The sequence below is a fragment of the Ischnura elegans genome, chromosome X, assembly GCF_921293095.1.
Source record: "Ischnura elegans chromosome X, ioIscEleg1.1, whole genome shotgun sequence".
Taxonomy (NCBI): Eukaryota; Metazoa; Arthropoda; class Insecta; order Odonata; family Coenagrionidae; genus Ischnura; species Ischnura elegans.
The window spans coordinates 25,854,515-25,877,146 of NC_060259.1; the positions used below are offsets into that span (position 1 = coordinate 25,854,515).

At 41.7% G+C, this 22,632-nt stretch overlaps 1 protein-coding gene and 1 long non-coding RNA gene across 2 annotated transcripts in view; both read left to right on the forward strand.

Annotated features, from left to right (window-relative positions):
- The window catches only part of LOC124171829 (TGF-beta-activated kinase 1 and MAP3K7-binding protein 2-like), a 130,240-nt gene extending 108,447 nt beyond the window's left edge, over positions 1-21,793 (forward strand). Inside the window, exons 8-9 of the mRNA XM_046551179.1 lie at positions 20,092-20,151; positions 21,534-21,793. Coding sequence (XP_046407135.1) covers positions 20,092-20,151; positions 21,534-21,574 — 101 coding nt within the window. The 3' untranslated portion in view covers positions 21,575-21,793. The remainder of the gene's footprint in view (positions 1-20,091; positions 20,152-21,533) is intronic.
- On the forward strand, positions 1,505-3,325 carry LOC124171830. Its single transcript, XR_006867979.1, has 2 exons — positions 1,505-1,994; positions 2,082-3,325. It is a non-coding gene; the product is annotated as an uncharacterized LOC124171830 (long non-coding RNA).
- Positions 21,794-22,632: the final 839 nt, after the last annotated feature.

Consider the following 22,632-nt stretch of genomic DNA (forward strand, 5'->3'; position numbering starts at 1 on the left):
TTTAGGGGTCCAGGGGCCGTATTCTGTATTTCGTCGGTGCCGCACCGGTCGGTTTCCCTTTCAAGCCCACCGACTGGACATCAAACCGTACCGACAACGGATTCCGCACCGACGACGACACTTTCAGCGATTCTGTAAGGTCGTCGGTTTACTACCAGTCGGTACGGTTCCCCTTCCTTCCCAAACAGGGAAAATCCGAATATATCCGAAGTTTCACGTGTCTCCACCAATGAAAGAAGGGTAAAAACAAGTGAAGACTCATTGGCACAGTTTGTTGTCGTCATTCTCAATCTTTTTATTTGCGGAAATTACGACTTATTGCTAGATTAAGATAAACGATATTGGATAAGTTGTTAACAATGCTTATATAATGTGTGGTAGTAATGCTGTACCTACAGAATCGAAGGAAACAATATTACAACATCACAATAAAGTTTGTATGTGATGGAGATTGTTGTTGCTGGAATGAATTATTGAAACTATCCTTGAGATCGTAGTTTCTTTTTTTAAATATTGGTTCCGTATAATGCTATTTATTCATCATTTGGTAATATAGTTGTCATTAAGTAAGTTCCGTATAAATGTTATCAACGGAAGGTTATGCCATTGGCACCGTAGCAGACGAAAATAGCATACCATGGAACGTGAACGTAGGATTAAAATGCAAATGTAATATTAGAGGAACAAGTTAGGAAATTGTTATAAAAATATGGAGCTGGGTGCAATTAAAAGAAGTGTAATGACGAGGAAGTAAATAAATTGTGATTGGGTGAAATACATATGTATAAGTTGCGCATTCCAAGTGAGAGAAAATGATAATATTGCGGTAAACCTCATACTTATTAACAAATATCTTCTTTTATCGTCAAGGGAATCAATGGCTGACGATGAAATGAAATATAGTTGCCCGTTACAAATGAAAGAAACTGATACCGTTGTGGCAAACTTCATACTTAAATAAAAAGATCTTATTTCTATGCCGAGAGAAACGCCAAATTGATGATTGAGTGAAATAACAGTCGCCTATTCAGAGTGATATAAAGTGATAACATTGCGGTAAAACTCATATTTAATCAAAAATATCTTTTTTATGTCAAAGGAGCAAATAAATGATGATAGAGAGAAATAAAGCCTATTACAAGCGAGTGAAAGTGCGGTAACATAAATGAGAGAAAGTCATTATATGTTAGCAAACCTCATTTTTATTAACCATTATCTTATATTTCTGTCAAGGTAATTAATATAGATGATGACACAGTGAATTATAGAGGCGTATTCGAAGGGGCAGAAAAAGATAACATTGGAGAAAACATCATTATTTACTCGGTGATGAGGTAAAAACAAAATAAAACGTACAATGCGCACCGGGGAATTCATGAAACCCACTAGTCGGTGGCCGTACCGACACCTCTTTGCTGTCGGTACGGCAACCGACGATCTCCCGTCCTCTCGTCGGTGCCGCACCGACCGGGTTCGTACAGAATCGCACGACTTCTTACCGGGAGTCGGTGTGACGTCGCACCCGACGAATCGGTGCCGCACCGATCGGTTTGGAGTTACAGAATACGGCCCCAGATCAGATGTGAAACTTGTAATAGGCAATTTATTTCTTCAAAGTATGTGATATTAACAAAACTTGGTGATGAAGATATAAGGTTAATTATTACTATGATTATTGATCATCACTATTTTCTATTGACAATCACATGGGGTTTTTATGGACCTGATATATAGTCTCATTTTGTGGTCATGCTATAGCTGTAGTGGTCCGGTGTAGGGGACTGCATTTCGAATGGTTCTGATCATTGAGTTTTAACAGCGAGTTTTATCAGCGAGAGATTGATCAGCGAGTTTTAACAATATTGTAATTGGTTGAGTCTCATCGACATCAGAATTTATTGAAAGAAGCATTTTGCTCGGAGATGAGTATTTCAACTGAAGAAGTTTTAAGAAGAAAGAAATAACCTGGAAGTTCATGGCAGAAATTTTACAATGTAAGAAATTATTTTATTTGCAAATCATATTAATGTCTGCATACTTATCTGCTTGTACTGATTTTGTATATTTTCTGATTCTTACAGAAAAAAAATCTGGAATCGATGATTAGGTACACCAGTAGCAAGAATGGTTAGATATCTTTGCAAAACTTGTGTACAATGATATATTGATTCAAATAAAAGGAGGAGGCATCTGGATGACCTATAGGTCTTGTAACGCAATACCAAGGTGATTTGTATCCAAAGTCTACATTAATGGGTGGAGGAGTAAGTTATTAATACTTTAGCTTACAGGTTGCAGCATGCTTCAAGTGACCGAAAGCATGCCAAGCTTTTAATGTGGCTATCTGAAAAAAACTCTCACATAAAAATTAAATAAAAATATGCTACCACATTTCCGATGTCTTAACATATTTTTGTTACCAAATCAATGGGTAATGTGAAGTTGTAATTCTATTAAAATATATATGTACAAACAATGGTATAGATAAATAAGTTTCAGCTTTTTTCCTGGGCTCTGCTTAGCATTATTTTTCACTTATGAAGCGAAGTTTATTTTTCTCTGCCTTACTTTTATGTGTATTTAAGTTTAGTTTTGAAATGCTTTGGGGATGGTTTGCTGCATTGCAATTTATGTATCACAAAATAACATATTTTTATATGTTACATTGGGATGAGCCTCAGTGCTGATAACTTTTGTAGTTTGTAGTAGCTGAAATATCTTGCTAAACGAAGGAGTAACCTTTTACTTCACATTATGACCATTTCGGAGACAAAAATAGTTAAAAATGTTATTTCTGTTACTAAATCCACATTCTCAGTAGTATTGGTCGCAGTTTATTTACAAAAAAGAAAGGGTACAGAAGCATATTAGTTACTATTTTCCTTACTTCTCCCCCTCCTCCTAACCACCTCCTATAGATTTGTAGTTAGCCCTTATTCCGTATAAGTTGGTAAAATAGTTTATGCTTGGCCAATGCTTAATAGGGTCTGTTGTCTGGGAAGAGTTACATTTCTAAGTACGGATTTCATCTATCAATAGATAATACGTAATTGCCATTTTGTTATAAATATGTGGACTTTTTTAATTCCAGGACCAAAAGTAAATGGAGTGAAAATAAATACTCTAATATGTTAAGGACTGAAGTAGCTCTCTTAAATTTTCTGATCACATGCTCCCTAACTCTTCCACTTTAAAATTTTCTCAGCCAAGATTGTTTGTCATCTTTTTGTGGTTACTACTTCAGTTCCTTCTACTATTTGTGCCAATGCTTCGCCTCTGTATGAATTTATCAAACTGGAAGTGAAATAAATTATTTTTTGCTTTCCTGCTCTATTCTTTATTTTGATATGCAATGTATAATATCTCTCTTTGTCTGTCACCTTGATGGGAGTCAGTAGTGTAGCTAGGATTTTGAAATAGGGGGGTTTACTGGAGATTGGGGCCCATCTTGAGTGTATGGAAAACACCACAGGGCAAAGAAGGTTACCAAGGTCCTTCATTTGCCTCTTTTATAGGCTCAAGGGGAGGTCATAACCTGGCAAAACCCCCCCGTGGCTACAGCACTGATGGTAGTTGGGGGAGGGGTCAAGGAGGAACTGCTGAGGCAAGGCATGCGAGTCTGAGACATCCCACACTTGTAGAGGGGGAGGAATGGGAAGGGAAAAGGGAAGAGGCTTGGCAATAAAAGTCCAAGGACACCCTCCGGGTAGGGATTGGGGGGAAGGAAGAGGAATCGAGTTGATGGTTTGAGGCGTTACTGAGTGGAACTTACTCATGATGAATAAAAAATTTAAACTTTGTTTTTCCACAGAATATATTTATAATTACACGACCATGGTTTCGACGCTCCGCATCATTCTCAAGCGACAAGTACAGTGGAACCATGCGTCGAAAACATGGTCGTGTAATTATAAATATATTCTGTGGAAAAACAAAGTGTCAAGAGGAATCGAGGAATCTTGCTCTGCTATTTAGACAACACAAGTCACCTTCAGCAAAACCAAATTCGATGTTCCCAGAGAAAGGATCATTTAAGGATTTATCTCTTGATTCCAGCTTCAGCAATTCACTTACAAGTGTTGTAATAGAGAAGAAAATGAGGGAGAAGAGTTTGTATGAGTTTGCTAGGCCACGATGCGTCAATTGTGGTGGCTACTACCTTCCATGGTGACATGCTTTTCTTAGCTCTTCCCTTATGCCATGAACTTCTGTGCTTTTCCTTATGACGGACCCCAGCTAGGATAGGCTGTGCCTCTAGCAGCCCATAGGCTTACTTCCGTTTGGTATATTAAAATCTGTGCACGGTTTTTGGCTTGACATTTATCACCTCACATGGTTAGCTCTGCAGGAGGGTATTCGAAACTCCATTTACTAGATAGAAGGACTATGATGACAAGAGCCTAATTCAAAGATACCAGGTTATTTGTCTGTTAGACTTAGTTGTCTGAAAGCATTATTGATGATAGTTATATAAATTTGATTTGGCATTTTCCTATCATATTGATTGGATTTATTATTTCAGTTTTTATCCAGGTAAGTCTGTTAAGGATGTTTTGAATTCATCCACTTAATAGCTTATGACCTATAAGTTAGTGAGATGGTGAGTGAAATTGGATTTTATGGACATATTATGTATTTATACTTGTGGATACTCTTTGCATTACACAAGAACCTTTTTATAGATTTATGATCTTTTTCCTTGTAATTATATGTGTATGATATTTTGTGAAAGTTTTGGTATTTGTGCTTTCTTGATGAAAAGTTGGATTTCAGAAAATTTTTACAACCCTGCTTTCCCCCTATAATGAATGCCAAGGAGCCATGTAGTGAAGTACCTGTCTATCTTCCTGTAGGTGAAACATATTTCAGGTTCTAATCTATAATATTTTGGTTTTATCCACCTTTGTATTGGTCATATGTAGTTTGACTGAAAGATATGGAAGTTAACTTGTTCAGAAGAACTTCTGTCAGCTTTGTGATATCACTGCTCTGTCATAGCTACCGAATTTGCCATGAATGTTTCAGTGGGATTATTCTATGGAAGCTTAAGGTGAAAGGACATTAGAAGAAGACTCACAGGAGAGAAGTATTAGATTCATTATCATTAATATTTACCTATTTTTTTTGGGACTGATCTCAGAAAATAATTTTACTGTATTAATTATTAGCAGCAGATTAGTATTAATTTTGTCTGTAGTAGAAGCCATTTTGGGTTCTTGATGATAATTTAATATCCAGTTCTTCATCTACCTGTGAATTAGTGCTAGAGCTGCCATCAATCAGCAATGGTGGTTAGAATCTCAGCTCTGTCAATGCAAAATTGGCGTGAAAAGATTGGATGTCCATTGGAACATATGGGTACTTATGGGCTGCAGAGGAATTTATCAGGTGCCTATATATTCTGCAGTGCCTTTTCTATGTATTTTTAGTCGTATGTAAGAAAAGAGTGAATAAATGGTAAGCTCTGAGTCGCACTCAAAGATAGTTGTCATGGAATATTTAAGGAATATGGAACTGGTTGAAGCATGTAGCCTCGAGGCTTCCAATACCCCCAATCTAATCCCTATAAAATGTGAAAAATATTTTACAGAATAGACTTTCCTTTTTATTTTCTTTACTATGTACTTGTATGGAACAATTACATCAAGGGTGCCAAAATACTTGCTAGGTTATTAAGTTAGGGATTAACAGGTGCAAATTAATACCTTTCTTTCATCTTTACATATAAAAGACTTTCTAATAGATTCCTGATAAATATGGGGTTCTTCAAAGTTTCACGTAAAACATTTTGTGCATGTGCAAGAAGGGAAAGGCTGACAGCTATAGTAATTCTTTCATGCGACTCTTGCATTTTTACTGTATTCCCCCTATAAGCATAGTAATGTTGGAGTAGGATTGTTGGTATTTTTAATTACCTTCTACTTTGGTTCTGTTCTGTTTTATTATGGTATTGGTAGATGGCCATATAGATAATATAGGAGTTGTAGCTACTCCAAAATTCATCTGCTTGTATCCATTTAATCTTGTTCGCGATTGTAAGGAATAACTTTTGTATCTACTGTCTCCGTCTTCAGGTTTTCCAATCTTATCTACCTGTGTCAAATACCAATACATATTTGGATATCAGAGCTTGTTAGCATTATCATGAAGTTGGCAGCAATGGGCCTTCCCAAATAGTCTCCTGGCCTTAGTTTTCGGACTGGAACTGTTCAGTTATCACCAGCCTCATCTTTTGGCCGCATGCATCTCCTACCAGGAATCCCTGACTATGGAAAAGGTGACGACAGTGAATTTGGAGAAGATAACTATTCTGGTCATCTTGTAGAAGAATGGTATCTACGGAAAATCATAGGATTTTTCTCCTTCATAGGAAAATCTTTCCTTTCCGTAGAAACATTAACTTGTGGTTTGGCTAGCAGTGGCCCACATCGCCCTAATGATGGCGGGGATTTCTCTATCCCCTCACTTTCAACCCTATCCTCACCCCGGTGGCATTGGCAGGCTCATTATTGGGGTAGCACTTCCCTATTTTGTTCCATCCTCTCCAAACATCTCCCCAGGATGAGTAGGTGTATGAGTCTCATGCTTGGTTCCTGGCCCTGGTGCATTGTATCCTTCTAAGGGCCCACCCTAGGCCCTTATCTGCTGTAGAAGAATGGGTATCCAAAGACAATAGTTCTCATGTGAGAAAACCATTGCAAATACCAAGGATGTGAGTCACCACTGGACACAGCCAGTTGGCCATATTTTCACTCCCTTTATCAGTGACATCACAGAGATGATATGCAGAGGAGCCCCTTCCTCAAGTGATTCATGAAGGTGTTTGCTGAGTTAGTTGCAACTGCTGCAAGTCCAAAGTAGAAAAAAGAACTTAGATTACCCTACAGCACTGGTTGGAAGAGCAGCATACCAGCCATTACTGATCATATCTCAACGGACCTATACTCCCGTCTTGCCATTGATTTTGTAAAGGCGAAAGTTCTGGCCAAAGGGAAGATATGTTTTCCAACACTCATCTGTGCATCTGTAGCAATTATGAATGTACGAATTTAACAAAATGAATGAAGAGCAGGACCAAACCCTTCATCTCACTCTGCAAAGGGTTTTCCGAATCTGGCTTAGGCACTGCTCTCGCCACTCCCTTATTGGAGCCCAAAAGACTGACCATTCATGGAGCTGCGGGGTCGCAAGCACCCCTGATGTCTCAAATCATCACCTTCAATTTTAATATCAGCTCCTATCCATGTGGGCAGCTAACTTTCATGAAAGGACATGTCTTCATTCAAGTGGCCCTGAATGCTATTCGGTAAGAAGTTATCCGTTCGAATTTGGTGGATTTGTCAACCTTGTTGACTTGAAAGCAGTTTCTTATTTTAAGTTTGTGGTGAATGGAGCGTAAAAAAGGTATGAAGGGAATCCTAGCGTTTTTAAGAGTGTCCAGCTTCAGTTCCTGAGTTGGTATTAAGTGGAGAGTCTAACTGAGGCCCATTCCCTTATTCCTACGTGGCATTAATTATTGAGCCATTCGCGAGATCGTCTCATTTGACTGTAATAGGAAAACCAGTTGGGTCCACTCATAAGAGAGGTAGGTGGTAGGGCTGGGTGGGGCTCGGGTAAGGCCAGCTGTGCCCGCATCGCTTGCCGGTCGGATCGGTTGGAATACCCATTACAGCCCTTTCCCACTGAGGTGAGATAGTGAGTAGGGAGGACCCACCACCGTTAAAATATTTTATGAGCGATCATCGCCAAGAGAAAGGACTTCAACAGGATTCAATTGAGCCAAAAGAAGCAGAACAGTATGTTCCTCATGCAATACCTCTAACATCCTCATCTCCGTGGAGAGTGATCAAAGGGGCCAACAGAAAATTGGAAGAGGAGACGAAAGCTGAGACAGCATGCACTGCACATTGAACTACATTCTGAGTTATCATAAACACTGGCAACCGTGTGCGGGTAGCATTTGGGAGAAGAAAATGCAGTTAGAGACATTAGGAAAGATGCACAAAAGTGCAGAACAGAGGAAGAAATTATATAAGCCTAAGCTCAGGTGGAAATGTCAACCATTGAGATTCATTGCTCAAGATTAGTAAGCAGAAAGTACCGTAGTCAGAAAAGCTGGGAACAAATAACCCCCAGCAATTATGTTGCTTTGTAGAAATAAGATGACTAGTTAACTATAATCACCCAAACAAAGATTGGTCACCTCCTGCTTGGTCTATAATGCATTAGTGCTTGAACTTGAAGATCTTGGGACATGAGCGTCCTCAAGTATCACACTGTTTTGAAGTTTGTTTGGCCTTAAGTGATGGTTCCTCTTGGTCATTCCACAGCCATGGAACTTTCTCACGTAACAAATTATACAATGGTGCAAATGCAGTGGCCTTCTGAGAAAAAAATCTATCATAATTGTTAATGCACCCCTAGTAGGCCTGCAACTCATTCACATTCCTTGGAGATGGAGCCTCCAGGAGAGCCTGCACATTGGTCTCTGTTGGTTTGATCCCCTCCCCTGAAATGAGGTAACCTAAGAACTCAAGGTTTCTTGCGGCAACCTGGCACTTGTTTGAATGCACCTGTAGCCCCAAATTTCTAAATTTTGTCAAGACTTCTGACTGTAGCCCACAGCTCATTCTCTGTTGATGCCTGACAAAGCACATATCCATATACACCACTCTTCTCTCTAAACCACCAAGTATAGTCTCCATGATACTTTGGAAAATGGTAGGGGAAGAGGATAACCTAGGAGGCAGTATCAAAGCACGATATAAACCCTTGTGCGTATTTAACTTGAGAATCTTTGAAGAAACTTCGTCAACAGAGAGATACAAAAATGCTTCAGATAAATCAATGTTGGCAAACCAACTGCCACCTGCCAACATACTTGGCATCTCATCAGTGGCGGGAAGTGGGTAAATCTGCCTCATACTCTGCTAATTGACAGTGGTACTGTAATCACCACAAATTCTTATATAATTGTCCCGCTTAACAACATTTACAGTGGGCGATCCTCACTCAAAATAGTCCATCCTCTCCAAAATTCCCTTAGCCACCATTCTATCAACCCCTTTTCTCACCCTTTCTATTAATGCAAGGGGAACTTGTCTTACTCTGCGAAAAATAGGTTGTGCCCCTCCCTAAATAGTACTCGTGCTGGGGGTCCGGTGTACTTCCCTAAGGTGTACTCGAACACGTCTTGGAACTCCTGCTATGGAGCAGGTAACTGGATTTAAGATTAGTATGAAGTCCCACTAATTGGACAAAAGGAGAAAACCAATTACGACCAATGAGTGAAGGACCGCTGCCTGCCATCACAATAAGGGGAAGTTTAATCTGTTTTGGGGGTCAGAAAACATTCACTTCCACTTCACCCGCAACCGCTAACTGCTCCTTAGACCAGGTGCTAAGGTTTACTGTGGGTTTATTTAGTGCCAGTTGCGGAAAAGTTTGCTGGTAGGTGTCAAAACCAATAATATAAAATCCCGCCCCTGAATTTACTTCCATTGAGAACTATTTTCCCTCTACATTTAGCACAACATTCACTGGTGGAGGTGGTGGGGCTGAAAGCACATTAAATATTAGGGAATGCACTATGTTTTGCTCTTCTCGCGTTTCCGGAAGAACGGTGCCCACTAGGGAACCCTCGTTTTCAGGCTCTGGCTGACGTAATGGTTCACGTTGCCAACCCAAAGTGTGCGTCGCCGCACGCTGCTGTTCTCGATTGGCTTGGTAGTTAGGGGGTTTATATGCTTGCGGTTGCGTGCTAAATGAGTTATTTGGCCGGGACTTCAATTTATTTTTCTTGGTAAAACAGGCTTTTTCAATGTGGCCCCCTTTTCTACAGTACCTGCATACAGTCTTTTTATGGGCGCATGTGGCCGCATCCTGTGCTCCCTCGCAACGAAAGCATTTTCCTGAGGTCTGCTGTTGATGCTTTTGCGAGAAGATAGGTAGAGGGTGCTGTAACCTCCATTGTGGCCTCGACGGGGGTTGATTCGGTGATTCGGTACGATGCACGGCGCCCGCCATGCCAGGCGTTGATCCCTGAAGACGCGCCACATGGTCCTTTGCCAGCAAATAAGGCTTCCTTAAACCGCAAATCTCGCATTCCCAATAACACTTGCCCTAGTCACAACTCTTCGAGATTCGTAAAATCACATGTTTCGGCTAGTAGGCGCAAATCTGCCATAATGTTTTTGAAAGATTCACCTGGTTGCTGAAAATGTTTGTGGAATTTCTCCCGTTTAACCCACCTTCACCGCGTAGGATTAATATGAGCGTCCAGTAGAGAAATTGACTCTGAAAAAGTTAACTCACTTGCAGACCGCGGTTTACAAAGTTTAATTACGGAACGGAGAACGAAATCGCCCGTGGTTGTGGGTGGAATCGCCTTCTTGCGATTTTCGTCCATAATCGCGGTCGCGATGAAATAGTATTCTAATTTTTCTTTAAAAATAGCCCATTCCTCGGCGTCACCAGAGGAATAATGCGGAGGCGCCTCTATTGTGCCAATATAGGTAATTGCGTCGGGCATTGAACGGCGGTAATGCACACGTTGTTGCAAAAAAATAATTATTCACCGCGGATTCAAAAGAGTTCCTCGTCGCCAAAATGTTGTTCATTGGGCGTGGAATAAGTAACCAGTTAGTCTTAACTGTAAAACACTATATTGAATACTAAAATTTTATTATTTACGAACATCATGTCCTCTTCCGCGTACAAATTTTATCTGAAATTATTGTGTTCTAATTTTTAACAACCCTATACCGGGTGGCAATCTCTTGAAGTGAAGTTTCGCTACTTCACTTACATGAGAGAACTACCGTAGTCACGTTTTGGATTTGGCCTGGTACATATTAAAAATTATAAATACTGTAGACAGTATTACGTAGCTGTGGGTCAGCCTTGCCTACATCTTTTAGGTATGACCGAGAAAAGTAATCGGCAACATGAACGAGCTTGTATGGCAATTGATACAAGTTGTGATGCCCCGCCAGGGATCAATACCGATAGGGATCGTTGGTATGCCTAGTCTTCGATGAGGGCTTGGGAGTTGGGGAACCCTAGTACGACACTCTAGGGATTGTCTTTATTCTATAATTAAGGCCCTAAGCGTCGGGAAGGGTGCGGCGTTCATACGAAAAGTCCCCTCTTACATCCACTCCCCCCGCAAGTGTATCATTGGCCACACAGGACCTCATTATACCCGAGAACTACAAGTTGCACCCTAGAAATGGAAGGTTGCAGGTAATACACTGGGCGTGCAAGAATACCAAATGGAGGATACAATACTCGTTAATAGCACAATTTAAAAATAAAAATCGCAAAATGCAATCGCAAATTATGATTTCCCCTCTGGCAATGGAGACAATTATGAAACATTCGAGGCCCACTGTGGTACAATCGCAGGGAAAGGTGCAAAGCGAATTAAAATGCTATCGATCTGTTTTCGAATTGGCTTTTATTCCATGCTACGTACGCACAGTACTCTCGTTAACGGGCTACTGCCCCGACGCCATGAATCAACCATTCGTCCACGTGATGTCCACCGTCAACTTCCCCCACCCCATCCCTCTGCGATATTCTCTTTCAGACGCCGCTGCGGAGGGTAAGCCATCGGCGCATTCTACTATCCTTACGCCACCCTCTCCTAAAATGCCATTTGATTTGTTGGACGTGATTTCATTACTATGAGTTCGATTTTTTCCAACTCCACGCCAATTTTCATCTCATTACCTCAGCTCATTTCCAATATTATTTAGTGCTCTGCCTCCCGCAATTTACAGCGTTTTCATCTAGAAAGCCATAAAATAAAAAAAGTCTTAAGGAGCGAAGATGGACGGTGAAAAAAATAAGTATGGTACGATTTATCGATGGCATAATGGGGATAATAGAGAAATAGATGAATTTACGGAAAATTCCAGTAAATATGGGAAGAAAAATAGATACCCACAAAAAATCAATGCGAAGAAAAATAAGGTATTAATATGCAGCAGAACAGAAAAAGCTTAGAGTAACATTAAAAATGAGAATAAAAAGTGAAACAATTGTCTCCACAGCGGAAATTGGCTGGGGGTGCGAGATGCAACAGGAGTCCAGCGAATGACCTATGTTAATTATACAAATCACAATTATTACAGACAAGAATCACCCTGTAAATACAAATAGCTGCCGACGCGCAGCAGCAATGCTACCCCATAGCGGTGCTACACCATGTATGGTCATAACCAGATAATTTAGATAAATGAAATCGAGTCCAATTCAAAGTGGAAAATTTCCATTTTATCAATGGAAACAGATATGCCACCTTCATTAATTAGTTAAGTAATGAAGGTGGCACTTTACTTACAAAGTACCGAGAACTTCTTTAAAATAAACAGATAAGCAAGCCAAATAATAACATATCTGTGATATGTAACGGAAAATTTTCATAAGTCCTCCTTTTCACTGAATTGACACTTATGTTCTTAGAAGTTTTATGTAATCAACTGGAGCATGGTGTTGTTTAGATCATGATCTCCTGTGGAGTGGAACACAATAAGAGTTCACAAATATACCGTGTTTCGTTCTTTTTTTGGCTGCACTGACCCTACGTGATATTTTTGGATTTTATTCCTGTGGATACATATTTTATCGCCAGTGGCGGCGATCGGCTGAAGGGAGGAAGGGAACCAAGGGTAATGACAGACAGACAAACGATGGATAGCGTTTATTTTGTCCACTCGATTACATGCCGCGCGTCAACAGTGCCTCGATGTCTCGGCGTACCCCTCGTGACATCCTCCGAAGCCCCCATTGGCTCCCGATGTCGTCAGTGCATCGCGCGTCTACGTACAAAGGGCGCTGCTGACTCTAGGTGAGAAGGAGGTACAGAAATGCAAGTAAAAAGGGGGAAAGTGGGCGGAGGTGGGTGGAAGAAGGAGTGCCTACGCAGGCAGAGGCGCGTGTCAGGGACAGGAAGGGAAAAGTACAGGCGGAAAGAGATGAACACGGAGTCATTGGCTGGTGAGCAATATTACTCCATCCCTTCCCAAAATTTTAAAATTTACATGCATGGAAATTTTAAACACAACGAAATCAAATTTAGGAGTTCTTAGACACGAGCAAAAAAATAAAAATGACACCAAGCATGAAAAAGAAACAATAAGATCAACATAAGAAATTTCGACCCCACGTGACATCACTGTCAAAATACACCCATCATCACATATGAATTAAAACGCTGAGCATCTATCAACACACCATTAATAGTCCTAACCTATTCTGCACTCCAAAAGAATAGATTGAAGGGTGTTTTCTCACTAAATATAAAATAATTAGACGGCCGCGTCATATAAACACAATTGACAATAATTCTTATGCTTTGAAAAATTAGGAAGGAAAAAAACAGTAGACTCCATTGAAAAACACCAATAATATTTCCGAACAAATGAAACTGTTGTCATTATTGAACAGTGTAAATTGAACACAATAAAGGACAGTTTAAACAGAAGTTGAAGGAAAAGTGGCGCGCGCAGGTGCCGTTTCCTTCATCGTGACCACACCCATTTTGAGCACAATCAACACAAAACATGCCTTCCATACCGTTTTAAAAATAGCGCCTCCCATATTTGAGAAACCCCGCTTCAATCTCTTACTACCCATGATACCTAGGAGGACCTCTAATTTTTCTTTTAACACCCTGGTATTTGCCTGATATTCTACTCATGGCGGTCACATAATTTTCATCTACTTTCTACTCGGCCTCTCCTTTCACGCTCGCATTAAATGTCTCGAATGCTGTGGACAACTTATCATACTCTTCTCTTATTTACGAGCTCATAGTTAAGAACAATGGACCAAGTGTGCGCAGAAATGACAACGTCTTGTATCCTCTCAAATAATCACACCATTCATTAATTCTTTCACTTTCACGGCCGGTGCACCCAACACCCAATAGACAATTCCTCGTATCGGCGTATATCTCCATCGACCCCATTCACACATTGCTTTTGAGGCAGAGGGGCAGAGGTGACTACACACTGCACTGGGAGGAGGGAAAAGAGGGCTGAGGGAATGGAGTGCGTAGGGGTGAAGAGGGTCGAGGGGAGATTCCTCTCTCTATATAATATTTAATTTATTTAATCCCAGAAATCAACACGGAACCAGTATTTAGGCTTTCCATCACTTAATTTTATGGAGCAATAACTGTTGGGGAGGAAAAAGGGCTTTCACTCGGTTTAATAATACCCGCTTCCCATTGTTCTCTCCCCAAATTCTCAGTTTTTGGTGGTGGGCGGTCCTGTTGATCATTAGGTTTCGCGTCGCCCTGGGGAATGTGATGCTATATAATGTCTATGGCTGGGGGAGTCTTGTTTGGGCAAAACAATCCCATATATTCCTCAAGCATCGGTGCAAGGGCTTCTACTTCCACGTCACTCAGGTGGCGTAGCTTTTCCGCGATAGTAATTTTATTGTAAGAGCCCTCGGATCTCGTAGTTCTCACCGCCTTATTTTTTACTCCCTTTCCCTGGCAAACTGGCTTAATGTGGCCAACTCTGTCCCCTTTTGAATTGCCAGTTCTATCCCAAAATTGGCTATCTTCAGGACGACCCCATTGTTTTCATCTACTATGCATACCCCTCGGGCCACAGCACTCGTTTCACTTCCCGCTCGAAACCCCTTACACCATTAACGGCCATTTTTGCTTTCCCACCCGCAGGACCCGTACAGAAACATCAATAACACCTTCATATCGTCTCAAAAAATCTAACCATACATAAGCATCAAATCCCCCTAAGTTATCCACTACCTGCATTTTTACCTCCTAATCTACATTCCTAACCCTATGTACGAAAACATTTTCCTCGTAATTCCACATTCTGTGACCTATCACCCCCAAAATTCTAATTGAAGGTATCACCCCTTTCATCCCCGGTAGGCTGCGTGTAATCAGGGAAATTTGGGAACCGGTATCCACCAATACACGACATTTCTTGCCCTCTATGTACACAGTTGCCACCAAATATTCCTCCCGTCCAACGAAGTTCACCTTCGGCAGAGTCAACCTCATCAGGGATCGGTTCCGGCCGCCTCGCCGACCCCCGCGCAGTTTAAATTCTAGTCTCCTCCCGGTCCTCGGCTGCCCCAGCAATCTTTCTGGAGGTGGCCCTCCTGACCACAGCTGAAGCAACGACGCCCTCGCATGCACTCCCTCATGAAGTGCCCGGTCTGGCCGCAGTTGGAACAGGCGCGACAATTCGGCATCCGGAACACCCTCCGCGCCGCAGGAGTTTCCCCTGATCTCCTCTCCGCCTCTCTCACCCGGATGGCCTCTTCGAAGGACCCGGGCGCCGCCAACCGACATTGCAGCCCCAATTCACCCGGGAGGCCGTTGAGAAAGGCGTCGAGGGCGCGCTGGTCGGCTTCGAATCGGATAGCTTCCACGTACTCTGCGCTTCCGGAGGCATCGTAGGTGCGGTCGTTAGCCTTCCGCACTCAGTCCGCAAAAGACTCAACATCGTGAGTCCACTCGAATGAGCGACAACTGCTCTCGGAAAAATCGTGTGCTCTTTTTGCACGTGTATCGCTCCAAAAGAACATTTTTTAGTTCCGCGTACGTGCGTGCGCCGCGACACTCCTCCCGGCTCCTAAAATACTCGGCGGCGTCGCCATCGAGACGAAGCGCCAATATATTGAGCCGCTGCGCGTCTGACCACTTACTCAGTTCGGCGGCTCCCTCAATTTTGTCTAGGAACGCAGTAATGTCCTCTCCCGCCCGTCCCATAAATGATCCGATATTTGTAAGATGAGAAAAACTTGGACGCGCGGACTCACTAGTGCCAGCCTCGAACTTCTCCACCAAAAATTCCACCGCTTCGGCCATGTCTACTTCGCGCTCACCCAAACTTACGCGACCGGCCATTATGCCCGACTGTCAATCGCCCGAAGATATTCGACTCCCTTAGCCAAAATGCCACTTCTGACATCAGTTGTAACGCCAGGGGCGGCGATCAACGGATTCGGCCAAAGGAAGGAAGGGAACCAAGGGTAATGACAGTTAGACAAACGGTGGATATCTGCTCCAGCAATCTTTCTGGAGGTGACCCAAATGGCCACAGCTGAAGCAAAGTCTCCCTCCCCTGCATTCCCTCATGATGTGCCCGGACTGGCCGCAGTTGAAACAGGCGCGACAATTCGGCGTCCGGAATAACCTCCACGCCGTAGGAGTGCATCCCGGCCCTCTCCTCTCCGCCTCCCTCACCCTGATGGCCTCTTCGAAGGACCCGGGCCAACCAACACTGCCGCCCCAATTCGCTCGAGTAGCTGTTGAGAAAGGCGTCGAGGGCGTGCTGGTCAGCTTCGATCCGGATAGCTGCCATTTACTCCGCCCTTTCGGAGAAATCATATGTGCGGTCGTTAACCTTCTGCACTCTGTTCGCAAAAGACTCAACATCCTCCCGGGAGTCCATTCGAATGAGCGAAAACTGCTTCCGGAAAAATCATGCGCTCTTTTTACCAGTTGATCGCTCGAACTCAACTTCCTTTAGTTCTGCATAGGTGCGTACGCCAATGTATTGAGCCGCTCCGCGTCTGACCAATTACTCAGTTCGGCAGCTCTCAATTTTGTCGAACAGCGCGGTAATGTCCTCTCCCGGCCGTCTCATAAACGAACCGATATTTGAAAGGAGAGAAAAATTGGAACGCGCGTCGAACTTCCCTACCAAAAATTCCACCGCTCTAGTCACCGCCACTTTGCGCCCACCCAACTTACGCGATCGGCCATTACGCCTGACTATGGATCGCCCGAAGATATTCGACTCCATCAGCAAAATCCCACTATCTGACACCAGTCGTAACGCCAGCGTAAGCTGCCAACAGTTTCGGCTGAAGGGAAGAAAGGAACCAAGGGTAATGATAGACACACAAACGGTGGATGGTGTTTACTTTGTCTACTCGATTACATGTCTACTCTACTGTTGAACTGAAGATGATCACATCGTCCAAATAAACTAGGTATTTTACCGGCTTCAAGCCCGTAGGAGACCATCCATCGTCCTTTGGAATGTGGCAGGGCCATTTCGCAATCCGAACGGCATCCTAGTTAAGTGGTAATGCCCGCTGTCAACATTAAAAGCAGTATTGTCTTGGCCATCCTTATGCATCGGTATTTCATAGTAGCTAGTAGTAAAATCCAGTGTTTAAAAATCGTGAATTGCCCAGATAGTCCAAGAACTCGACAACATTGGAAATGGAGTAAACATCGGGGAAAGTCACCGCATTCAAAGCCCAAAAATGCTCGGAAAACCGGTACGCAGGTTTTCCGTCAGCCGATTTATTTGGTACAATCATAATTGCCTAAGGGCTCTCACTATGGACGATAATACCCGCTTCGAGCTGATAGTTGACGAACGACTCCATAGGGGCTTCAAATGATGGGGTAAACTTTAAGGCCTTCTATGAACAGGGTGTCGCCCGTGCTGATTTTATGAGACGTCAGAATGGTAACAGGTAATCGATCCTTTTCTGTAAATATATCCTCGAATTCTTATGATAGTGGACCTCTCTCTCACTTACACCTAGCTGCGCCAACATTTCGTAAAATATCCCTCCTCAGCGGCCGACGCCTCACCACCGTCATGCGTCTTGCCAGTCCGTTTCGCTGGCTGGCTCAAACTGTGTAGCAACGTCTAGCCTAGTCCCTTATCTTAGTATTACCTCATCGTAGCCGTAATTGGTGTCTTGTAGTGTAACTGACTGCTTAGTATCGGCGGTACTCAGTCCCATCGTGGCGTAGCAGTGGTCTAGTCTCTAATGTTTGCTCCACGAAATATGTCCCAGTACCAGCTTGCGCATCCACCGGTATTCTCAAAAGTCTCCCGGAACTCGGCTATACCCTAATTTTTATCTCCGAGGCTCACGGGATATTCTATACCCCATCAACATTTATCTCCTTCCGCATTTCATCCTCTGGTATCTGATATGCAGGTAAACTTAAGACTAGGGCCACAATATTCTTCCTTCGTCGACCTAACTACAGAATTTACTGTGCCCACAAGGGCAAAATCCCGTTTCCCACATCCCACACTCTCGATATCGTTCCATAAAGTCCAATCCCACGATACCATCCACTCCGTCCAACTTGTCAACAACCTGAACTTGCATTCTTGGGTTCAATTATTTTTACTATGAACATTGGGTTGAGCAGCTTGTGAAAGGATTTTTTGTTTCTGTTTGTTCCCTATTTGTTCCTGGAACTGCCCTAATCTTTTAAAGACCATCGATGAACGATCATAATGCGAGGCAATCGATCGAACTTTTCTTATGGAATGTGATGCTTTAAATCCGTAAATATTGATGGTAAACCGTCGATTTAAATTTGTAAATGCATAGAGAAATGCGAGGGAAATCTGTAATTTAAGATCAAGCAACAATTATCCATGTAGCTAATAAATATATTTTTAAATCATAAATTGACTGCAAAGCAATGCCGCTGGTAGGATTTCAAACCCAGAAAGGAGGGAGCCCAACCACCCACGGAGTCCGAGTTAATGCGGAGTCCCTGCTGAGAGTGCTTGACAAAAAGTTAGAGCTGAGCATGTGTGATTGCCTGTATGACCCTTGTGGGTGGATGTCATGCAAAAATGTTCCGTACTCTTGGGACTCAGTTCAGCAGTCATGCTGAGGAGAAAACTCCACCGTCCCAAAAGGTTTGAAAGCAAAAGTTTTAATACATGTGCTTTTTATAAAATTATTCGCCTCATTGACTTTACAGTCTATTTACTGGTAACCATTACAAATTTCTTCCTTTGCTTGTAATTACTTATTTTTCCGTTAATTTTCATACATACATGTTATCCTACGGCTCCTTGAGCGGTGTTGTATTCGGTAGTTGCCAGTGAAACGACTTGATCAGCTCTAGCCATCGGCATTTATTTGATCGAGGATCAACGGAGTGGAAACCACTGCAGAGCTGGAATGTGTGGTATTTGGCGATTATTATCCCTTACTCGTTTATCATCCTTTTTTTAAATGTAGATATATGATATTCATCGGCAATATTACAAGCCTCGGACACTAGTTTTATTGTCGTCGTGACATTAGGGTTTAATATGAAATAAGGTTGACCCGAATATTTATTTATAGTAGAAATGAAATACAACTTACTTGCTATGGTAGGGGAAGAAAATTAACCGAAGTTCCTTAGGAATGGCAATCTGGTGTTCGCCAACTAGGCAGGGGAGATGGTCGGGATTGCTCGCCTTGCCTTAAGTCTGACGGAGCGGTGGCAGTCGGACATTCGCCGACTAGGTCCAGGAAATGAGGGATGGAACTCTCCCATTACCAATTGCATATCCCTTATATACCCTAATATGAGCGCACGGGTTAGAGGGATTACCAAGTAGAGTTATGCGGAGGAACGATAGAGCCTTGAGTCATTGGCCGCACGGTCCAAGGGTGGCCTGTCCTGACGGTGGCTCACCGCGCCGAATTTCTCGGAACCCAATGAGCCACTCATAACAGCATTATTAACACATTGTAAACCCTCATTTACAAAGATTGATCAATCAGTAGAAGGTATGGTGATAAATTCCTATGTTGGATGATGATTATGATCCCTTAGTCCTTTTTTATCCTTTTTTAAAATATAGATTAATGAATAAGGTACAATAGGAAAGTTACTAGCCTCCGACATTGGTTTAATCAATGCAATCTAAACTCTCATTTCTAAATAATGATCAATCAGTAGAAGGCGTGGTGATAACTTCCTAATTTGTCGGCGCACCAAAAATAAATAATAATGCCGTTACTTGGGGTCCTAATCAAGGAAACGAGACACCTACAGGGCCACTGAGCCATTGGTTGATCGATTTAAAGGCAAAAATGTGGTGTTCACACTTTCCGTAACATCTCGCGTGGTTTCAGGTCGATAATTGGCTGAATTGATTTCCTTGGCGGGACAATTGGTTGAAAATGAAATATTAGCTTTTGACCCCGTAGAATTATATGAATTAAAATGATATGATGCAATATTTTGTGTGTTTGTGAGCCCTTTTTACGATGGTGTTGGCATTTACAAGTGAGTAATGTGCCGCTCTTTATTTTTTCTTGCAGAGGGCAGTCAAACGCAGGATATCCACATACACGTCACTCACCACAACTTTCCTATAAGAAGTAAGGAGGTCCATAGTATTTTCCCAAGTAGTTGCATTAATATAAAGCATGAATAAAGTATGATATTTTACAATACTCACAGTTTTAACATTGTTCAATACAGTGGCGTAACTAGGAATATGCTTTGAGAGGGATGAGGGGGCCTGGAAGGGCGATCACCCCAGGCAACGGGATGTCTGGGGAATTTTTTTTTGAAAAGTTACATACCTGGAAATACAATTTGCATCATTAATAAATGATCTTTAATTTTAAGCAGATGCAGATTATATATATATAAACTAGAAAATAGTTTTAATTATTTTTTAAATTTTCTCTGAGGCTTTGGGGGGATGTATCCCCTCATATGTTAGCCACCATAGTTACGCCACTGGTTTTATGCGATAATTCTGTGACGGCCTAACGTACGATTTTCCCCTTAATGCATGGATTATTTTACGTTACGGGTGAGAGAGAATGCGTAAATCATGTACAATAGCTTGTGTGAATGCTAGTGTTTGTCCTTCTTTGCCATCAAGTCACTTTGAATTAAATATTTTTTTATAATTTTGTCACCATTTTTTCAATAGAAATACTTACTTGTTTTGCGAACTTCCACATTTATATATAGAAGGGAGTTTGGTGCAGTTTTCCTCATCACTTTTGTTTTCACTATTTCATTATCCAGCCATATTAGTTTTTATTTTGGCTATTTTTCATTTTTTTGCTACGTATAGTGGAAAGGGCGTTGGCCGACTGAATAAAACCGTGTAGCCTCCTACTCTGGGTGGCTAAATTTACACACCTGTGGCTCAGTTTGAGTGTGTTCTACCATTAAAAATGGAACAGTCTCTCGGGCACAAGGTGTGGGAAGCAAACGCGTAAGGCGCTAAACCAACCCCTTTTCCTCTGAAAGCAAGATGTGTACATAATCACCATGATGACACTTAATAGATGTCTAAAAATTGAACGATAATCAGTTCCCTCAGTGCCATGGTGCACTCGATGGAGAAGTTGGAAACGTTCTTTCAGCTTATATAATGCCTTGTATTTAACGCAATAGTTTCGCCTTAGTTTCAGTACGCCTCTTAGGTTCAAGTCATTCATTTTCTTGAAAAAACGGTAGGAAGAGAAACCTGAAATAATGTATAATGTGGAAGCCTTAGAACTAATCTCGTAATTAATTAAATTATGAACTCTTCGCCCACTGAGCTTTCATGTAATACTGCTGCATTCTTTGCTCCTCAAAACTCAAGATCTCTGTCGAATTCCATGTATTTTATTTCTAAAAATGAGTGCATGGTTTTCTTGTGACAGTATATGCTCAATTCATTGCAAACCTTAAGAGCAATCCCATTTTATTGTTCATGCTTCAAATTCATTCCCGGTGTTTTTTCTATTTACAGGTGATTTAAGGTATTCCTCTCTGCCGGCTGATTACTCGTAATATTATTAGTGCGTCATGCCAATGGGTCGGAGTTGATGTGAGAAGATGACTTCACAAAAGCGGTTCTTTATAATTGGGTGAAGAGTTCCTAAGTGGTGGACTTCTTTTGCTGCTGTTCCAAGAAAAAAATGAATATTGTTTTTTTTGTTTTTAGCCCTGGGGACTGGTATTGAGTTCAGTCCCTACCATCCAAAGTTATAAACATGTACTTATTGCTAATTTTGTCCGATTTATTTATCGAAGTTACCTCATTTTCATCGGTATAAATTATCTTATCTTTTTTAATGAAGGCGTGAAGAAGAATGTTATACTAAAATAATGGTAAAAAAAAGTAAAGCTGCATTTAATCGAGGTGATGCAAGATCTGAGTATCTTCGCCAGATTAATTGATTTTAAAATATGATATCACTATTCATCTCAATGGAATGATCACATTTTGCCAATATTTAATATACATTATAAACTTCTATTAAACTATTTATTTGTTACGTTTCAGACTCTAAAATGGGTATCACTGATCATTTGGCAGTGATTTTGGGAAGGAAACTCTGGACTCTAGGGATAAGTTTTTATTTCACTTTACATTCCGCGCGGTCCATCACAGCTGCGAATGCCGTCACCTCCTACCATTTAAAATACTCATCCACCAAAATTAAAATTTTACACTTAAACGTCTCAAGGAAATACATATGCACACGCTGCCAGGGCTGTGCACTTCTGTTGATAATAAAAATATTATCCGTTTGTGTTAATTGACAAGTGTCACGTACGGCAATCTTTTGTTCAATGGCATTGTCTGACTTTTCCCACCAGACGCATGACGTTGCAAGCATCTCTCTTCTCACTATGCCGATATGGTCACGTTACTTCTCACTAAGCCGATATGGTCACGTTTCTTCAAAGAAAAGTCATTGACAATGTCAATGACTTTACTTTGAAGATTTCTTGGTATCACCACTCTATTCCAAAATAAGATAGACCCATCTTGTACAGACAATTGATTACGAATTTCAAAATAAATACAGAATCCTGGTGGTACTCTTTGAGGCCAGCCATTC